This window comes from Homalodisca vitripennis, unplaced genomic scaffold (genome assembly GCF_021130785.1).
Source record: "Homalodisca vitripennis isolate AUS2020 unplaced genomic scaffold, UT_GWSS_2.1 ScUCBcl_2794;HRSCAF=7893, whole genome shotgun sequence".
NCBI lineage: Eukaryota > Metazoa > Arthropoda > Insecta > Hemiptera > Cicadellidae > Homalodisca > Homalodisca vitripennis.
In genome coordinates, this window is record NW_025778962.1 from 7,454 (window position 1) to 15,243 (window position 7,790).

General features: G+C 33.2%; 1 protein-coding gene across 1 annotated transcript; it reads left to right on the forward strand.

Moving 5' to 3' along the window:
• Positions 1 to 692: 692 nt before the first annotated feature.
• Positions 693 to 6,704, forward strand: LOC124372289 (mediator of RNA polymerase II transcription subunit 7-like). Its single transcript, XM_046830671.1, is given in 5 exon segments — positions 693 to 868; positions 3,496 to 3,649; positions 3,652 to 3,723; positions 5,342 to 5,632; positions 6,456 to 6,704. Coding segments are annotated over 4 exon segments (672 nt in total). The 5' UTR covers positions 693 to 868; positions 3,496 to 3,520; the 3' UTR covers positions 6,636 to 6,704.
• Positions 6,705 to 7,790: the final 1,086 nt, after the last annotated feature.

Genomic DNA, 7,790 nt, shown 5'->3' on the forward strand with positions numbered 1-7,790 from the left:
ATTTTTCGTTTCACAATCACATTGAGCGTCATCATTTATTACATTGTATGTGCGCTAATGAATTCCAACTTTTTTACTCCTGTCCACGATGGTCTAATATAGTTCAATTGTATACAAAAATCATAGAATATTGGAGAAAAATTCCAGTTATTTCACAGGTGCATATTGAGACTGTTTTAACATTTAAATCTTAAATAGATCATGAGCTTGGAGTATCTTTCAGTGACTATCGTTTATCTCAGAAGGGTAATAACGTCGTTCAAAATAAATATGCCTCCTATGTCCCAATTTTTCTGTAGGAAATCGTGTGCGAAGCCGTGGGTATCTGGGTATTTGGTTGTAATTGGTATTTTATTGAAAATCAAGAGTTTTCGTTATAAAATACTACGAATTTATTGACGAACTAGCTGTTACCCGCAGCCAATCGCGCATAATTGCTTTTACTAAGTAATATAAGGACTTGGGTTCTTAAGATTTGCGTGCGAAGCCGTGGGTAAACAGCTAGTTAATATTAATACAAAGCAATCAAGAATGTCCGAAAGTGTCGATGGTCGATAGAATATCGAAAACCTTAGTATCGATACACAGGTTGTATCGAGTCAATATCTATCGATGCAAAGTATCGAGATTTTTGGTTTTGTTTGGTTATGTTGTGGTTGTGTTTTGTCTTGTGTACTCGTTCTGTACTTGGCCAAAAAGTTGGATTTTTGTACTAGACGTGACTAACACAACACAACTTTTCTAGCTACGTACGTCTTTGTTCCTGTGTGAGATTGTGCCTACGTTTTTCCACTTTCATCAATGAATAGAGTGTTAATTATTGTCAAAATTACTTTCTTTTACCGAGTTTGGTAGGATTGATTATAAGGTAATCTATTGTATTCATATTTATAACGAGCCTAACATATATTTCTATTATGTATACAAGATAGTGTTACTTAACCTATTTTCCATAACAAATTGGTATAAATTATTTGTGCTGAATTAATTATTTAATCCAGAAAGGTTCTAAGTTGATACTATACCAGTTTTATGTAGATATGAAAATATATAATTGCCTATTGAATTTAAAATTAAATAGGTTTGGTTGATTTTCATAGAGACCTAAATATTAGCTACATGTTGATCAAATCTGTAGACTAGTGTATACTAAGTATTAACAGTAACTCCTGAAATCTGTGGGATTATTTCAAAGCATAGGTTATTAACCTTTTAAACCGCCAAAGATGTATGCAACTTGGCATATTATGGCCATCAGCTGCTGACTATTTGACCGTCGCTGACCCAATGATTCTCATTACAATCAAAGAACACCACATGCAGTGAAATTATGTTTGCATTAGCGATGTTAGCTATAACAATCTAAAACTATTTTCATAAATTTCCTAAAATAGTATATTTCATTTCCAGAAAGATTTTGTATGTGGTTGCAATCCATTTATTGCATAATAATTGATGATATGTTTAAAATTTAGATGATATCTCCAGTAGTTATCAATCTAGGGGACCGACGGAAATCGGGGTTACTGGTTTGGTGGTGGAGAGGGGGATGATAACCTAAGAAGGAGTAGGCATTAGTGGAGGGAGTACGATAAGCGGAGTGGTTTTTTTATATTGAAATGATCAAATGCCAATTAATTATTATACCCATCGATATAATTGACCAATAGTAATTAATTTGATCAATAAGTAAATCAACTGCAATAACTGTACACACATTTTTATATTCTAAATACAATTTGTTCTATAAGTATATTACTTTAAATAAAAATAAAATAGTTAACTTTAGTATCTATGGCAAAATAACGCTAAAAGATAATTTTATTGTTTTTCAGTTTCAAGAAGTTTTATTTTGTTGTTACGTTTTCTTTATCATTTAATCCTAATTTTTCATATCACCTGTATTAGTTTTTATCGTTTGTAACAACTTATATCTGTAACCCTGAAAAACTAACGCTCATTTTAAAATTGTTGTGTTAGCCTAAACCATCATTATATTATTGCTATCTCATAAATTCACTTAAGAACTAATTTAAGTTACACAGTCTACACTAAAGAAATTTGTTTTAAACTGTAAAAAAACAGTTTGAATTTGATTTACAAACAATGTTAACCATTTATCTGCCATTGGTGTTTTCTCAGTCTTAATGCACAAGCTGAGCAAATCGGCCTGTGTTGGACTTGAGTAAATTTTTGACCTCCGATTAAATCAGCCCATCACGGTAAGAAGGTTAATTACATACAATACACCTAGAATGCTTTTAACACGATCTGGCAAATGAATTGCTGAAGTCGTTTCAAAAACACTTGTCCAATACCACTAGTTTACTAGTTGTTTTTGGGTAATACTTACTTAAGCATCAAAATGAACTGAAAATAAAATTCAGAACACTGCAACTTATAGTCAAGTAGGCTGATGTTGTTCAGACACTAATGGCTCTGGTCATCAGTGTGGGTTGTGGTGCTACCATGTGCTGGTGGTGAGATAGTGCCTATCAGTAGGCTTAACCCCAGAATTGACCGGTTAACATAATCTTTTTATGTAATTTTTGAAACTGTTACTGTAACATCTGATTGCAATAAAATGTATATGGTTGCATAGAGAAGGAACTAAAAATTCTCAAATATCAGGGTTTTTTTTGTGTATTCCTTCATCCAGACTGGATTTCCGCTTGGTAACTGGACTGAGCACCTTTGTAACCTAGATATTTCTGATGTCAAAACGATTTTTGTGGATTTCTTGAGACAGACTTGGACTAGAGATTCCATGAGTCAACCTTTGTAGCCTAGATGTTTCTGATGTCAAAACGATTTTTGTGGGTTTCTTCAGACAGACGTGGACTACATAATTCAGGAATCAACCTGTACCAGAGTCAGATTTCAAACGCAGCACCAAGCATAATGTGAATGAAGCTTAACTCAATATTTGCATTACAATATTTCATTTACAACTCCAATTTATTAATAATAACACTATTCCAATATTATTATTTATATTGCAGTGTCCCAAAAATAAAATAATATTGGAAAATAGATGTTATTATGTACTAACTAGGCTACTAGTTTTAAATTATTTCCAATTGCTCCGAGAGTCTTTAGCCTTCATTTACAAGTTATTCCAATGTCTATTCCGTTGGCCTATTAGACAACTAATTTGGTAAGACCTAAACAAATAGTTTCACTAAAAGTACTTTTTTGGGTCACCTGTTGATTTATACCAAATCCTCCTATTGCATTTGGCAAGTTTATTTAACAGATTGAATTTTAAATGTAGGCCTATTCTTTTAAAAAATATGTTGAAAACAGTTAATAAATTTTACGGCGAAGACAACTGAAAAGTTTGTCAAGGAAGGTAAATGACTTAAAAGTGTTTGATATGGAAAAGGTAACGTAGTATTTAAGTGTCTGGAGGGAGGCTGTTAGCTATATGACTAGTTGTTCATCTATTCTCTGCTCCAAAGAAATCTCTACAAGATGTTGGATGTAACGTTTCAGATAAGAGTGTATAAAGTAGCCCAGAATGTCAACAACTCCGGAAGCAGCTCAAGCGCAAGTGAGCTCCCTTCCACTACCACCAGTTCAATATATAAATGTCTACACCGATGAGAATGTCAAACGAGGTAGAGCGCCGAAACCTCCACCACCGGTGGCAACGATTCCTATAAAATGTTTGGCAACACGTACAGCACTGATGATGCAATCATCCGTCCCCTGGAAACTCAGGTACTGGTCTTCAGGAATTTTAAAATAAACTAATCAAGCGAGCTCTTAAAACTATTCAGTTACATTACATGTTTCAATATTTTACATAGTAATAGGCTCAGGCCTATCTAAGCTTGGCTTGTTTAATACTGTATTTGATATTTCATTTACATTATATGTTACAGATCAGTGCAATCAAGATAAAAATTAGATGCAATCTGCATAACACTACTCAATCACTGTATAACCTTTCAATATTTTCTAAAAACTTAAATGTAAACTAATGTTTCTGCCACTTTGGTCAACTTCAGCTGAAATTGTCACCAGCTGTTTAGGGTCAGTTAACTTTGGATTACATGTTGTAAATATTATAATAATTTTCAAGAATTATTAAATATTCTGAGAATCTTTTCCAATGTTTCTCACCTTTAAAACCTCCCTTGGTCTTCTACAAACATTTGAAAACTAAAATTAGCACAATCGGTCCAGGCTTTCTCGGGTTTTAGTAAGACTAACAAAGTCAATTCATTTTTATATATTAAGATAAAGAAAATTAACAATAGTATTGAAAAGGTTTTAACATAATTACTTTAAAAAATTTTGTCTGACGTCAGATCACGTTGGACGATCTGAGGTCGGGAAAGTACCAATTAGAAATGCCCCTAGCCATCAGTGCGGGCTTTGGTGGTGCCTTTGGGGCCACTCTGTACATCTGACAAACAAAAAATATCCTTAGAGATAGTACCGAAACTGAAGCTCGGGTTACATGAGCCATGAGCCCATTGTTTGTTGTAAAATGGGCGATCATCGTTGTTCAAATTATATATGGGAGAACTATTGGAAGATGAAAATATTAGTTCTGATGAAACATATGGGCAAATAAAGTGCATAATGATGTTTCTTTGTCAGATTTGTTTCCAGAAAGTCTGGATGAGTATAAACCGATGGAATATGAGTTGGGTTGTGAAAACTGATGGTGACAGTGAAAACAATTTATTATTATTTGATATTACTCTTCCAAAGAATTCATCAACCACCAATATGGATGCGTAATGACAAAAAAAAGGTGTACATACTTTATATTTTTAACAAAAAACTTTTTTTGTGTTGTAAACAAGTGTATATATATATATATATGTTATAATATATTTTTGTTCACTGAAACACTGTGTATATTTATTGCATTTACAGTATCTTACTATCTCAAGTCATATGAAAAGTTACATGGAGTGAAACTTAGAAAACTAAAAATTTACAATACATTTTTTTTTAACTTATAAATAAAAAAACAATAAGTGCATATTTGCATTATTTTAAATTTTACTCTGGTTTGTAACAAAAAAATTGATATAAAACACTTATTACTTTGCATTTAGCACATATTTTTAAAGAATAACCGAAAAATATGCTGTGCAAAGACAACAACAAGTGTATCATTCTGGGAGTTTCTTATTATCAATCGGAAGGTTAAAACTACTATCTCTAAACCAGGCTCAAACTCTTAACACTTTTGATTATAAGAGTACCAGTTCAGTTCTCCCTAACACAAATTGCATCGAGTTTTTGTTTGCATATAAATTTCAACAAATTTTAGAATCAGAGTTATGAATTTTAATAAATACAATTTAAATTGGTGCAGGGATTCAAGCGGCTGTACCCCCAGCACTACGACAGGAAGAGGGAGCTGCGCAAGCTGAACCACTCGCTGTTTGTCAACTTCCTCGACTTGTTAGACCTGCTGGTACGTTGTCCCGACTCTACCCACCGCACGGCCAAGGTAGAGGACCTCAGCCTACTGTTCATTCACATCCATCACCTGCTCAACGAGTTCCGTCCACATCAGGCGCGCGAGACACTACGTGTCATGTTGGAGCTGCAGAGGCGACAGCGCGTAGAGACAGCCCAGCGCTTCCAGAAACATCTGGAAAAGGTAGGGTAGTTGTTCTCGACAGTACCAGAAACATCTGGAAAAAATAGGGTAGGTGTTCTTGACAGTACCAGAAACATCTGGGAAAGGTAAGGTAGCTGTTCTCGACAGTACCAGAAATGTTACCCATTTTTTTGTTTGAAAGATTTCAAACATAGCAGGGATAGTATGAAACTGTAGCACATTTCAAACGTAACAAATAGTATGGAACTGTGGCATATTTTGGATATAACAAGGATAGTATGGAACTGTGGCACAAAAAAATAGTATTATTGTAATTGTATAGTATTTTAGTAAACTGTATACTTACAATCAAAATAGTATTTTGAATAAAATGATAGGACAAAATGAATAGGGTTTAAAGGTGACAAATAAGTTTTATAATTATGAAGAAAAATGTTTACAAATTGGTTCAAAAACCGAATTTTAACATAGACCCATCTAGGGTTAAGAGTAAGAAGTTTTCTCAACTAAAAATTTGATCTTGTAGGTAAAAGAATTATTTGTCTATAAATCCTAATATTGGTTTTGTCCCCTTATTGAAAAAGTGTGTTTTTATTACTAGAAAAGTACTAGATATCAACAGAGCATAAAATTTTGAAGAGCCTTATTTCAATTACCACTATTGTATGGTAACACTAGTTTGTACACTGTTAAATAAAAAGAATTTAATTTACAAGAAGTGTTAAAAATTAAATCAGTTTAACATTTGCATGTAATTTAATGCTTAGTATTTTTTCATGCTCAGCTCTTTATTTACTATTCAAGCTGTTGATTATTTTTCTGAATTGTCTCCTCTCTACTTGTCTGTCTGTTGTGTGTGTAGGTACGGGAGATCCTGCACCAAGCTATGATGAGTCTGCCTGACATGTCCGACCTAGACTCAAAGCTGACAGTTCCGGTAGAGATATTCCAGGCCCACGACACCACCAACAAGGACGAAACCGACAGCGAAGGTTGTGACCCTCTTGACAGACTCATGTGTGAAATTGTCGACCAATTGTAAAGCCCCGAGTCAATTCCCCTGTATAATATTGTTCATTTTGTATTCATAAACGGTTTTTATATTAAAGAATTTGTGTATGTGTATATTTTTGTCCCTTTATGTTAGAGTGGTCAAGAAATTTGTTGTTGAAATTATATGTAGTAGGAGACAGTACTCTCTGTTGTAATCATAGGTTTATTAAGGAGTTTCTTACACCTCCCACCCCATTGCAAAAAAAAAATAATGTTATTCTTACATAGCATATTTTTCAATTTTCAAAGGTTAAATATTAATCTTATTTCAAAAGCCGCAACTTTGTAATCAATAAAGCTTATGAAGAGTGGTTTGTAGCTTTGTTCTAATAAGAATCAAGAATCTTTATTGTCGACCCACAATAACTGCATTGACAATGTCATCAGATGGTTTATACATATACACAGTATAACACCAACATTAAAGAATACAATAATACATACCACATAACTTACTTATGGTAAATAGTACAAGTCACAAAGCATAAAACTAAAAGAATAAATTATCTACATTACAAGAAAGCATTTCGTCCACTGTATAAAAAGCTTTTTGTTTTAACCATTTGAGCAAAGCATTTTAAAATGTTGTGCAAGAAACATCTTTGCCCGTTAAAGGTAGCTTATTAAATAATTTTATACCAACATAAAAGTATGTGTGCTGGGTCTTAGTTAGCGTATTCTAAGTCAATAAGGTCTTGGTATCTGGTGGAATAATCATGATTAGAGTTTCTAAGACTAAGTGTTTCAAGGTTTTCTTTAACAAACATTAAACTTTTAAATATAAACATACAAGGTACAGTAAGAATATTATGTTCTTTAAAAAAAGGTTTACATGAGTCACTAAAGGCTATATTGAGAATTGTGCGTAAAGCTCTCTTTTGGCATTGAAAAACCTCCTTAGCACCAGTTGAATTACCCCAAGAGGAGAGTTTCATACAAAAGATGTGAATGGAAAAGTGCAAAGTAAGCTTTTAATAGCAAGGTGAAGCTAGTACAAGTTTTGAGTTTTTTTAACAGAAAAATTACTCTGAATAAACGGGTACAAAGAATATCTGTGTGATTTTTCCAGGTAAGCTTAGTGTCCAGGTTGATTCCAAGTAGCTTAACAGAGTTATTTCTTAACACATTCGCTGCGGCATAAGCA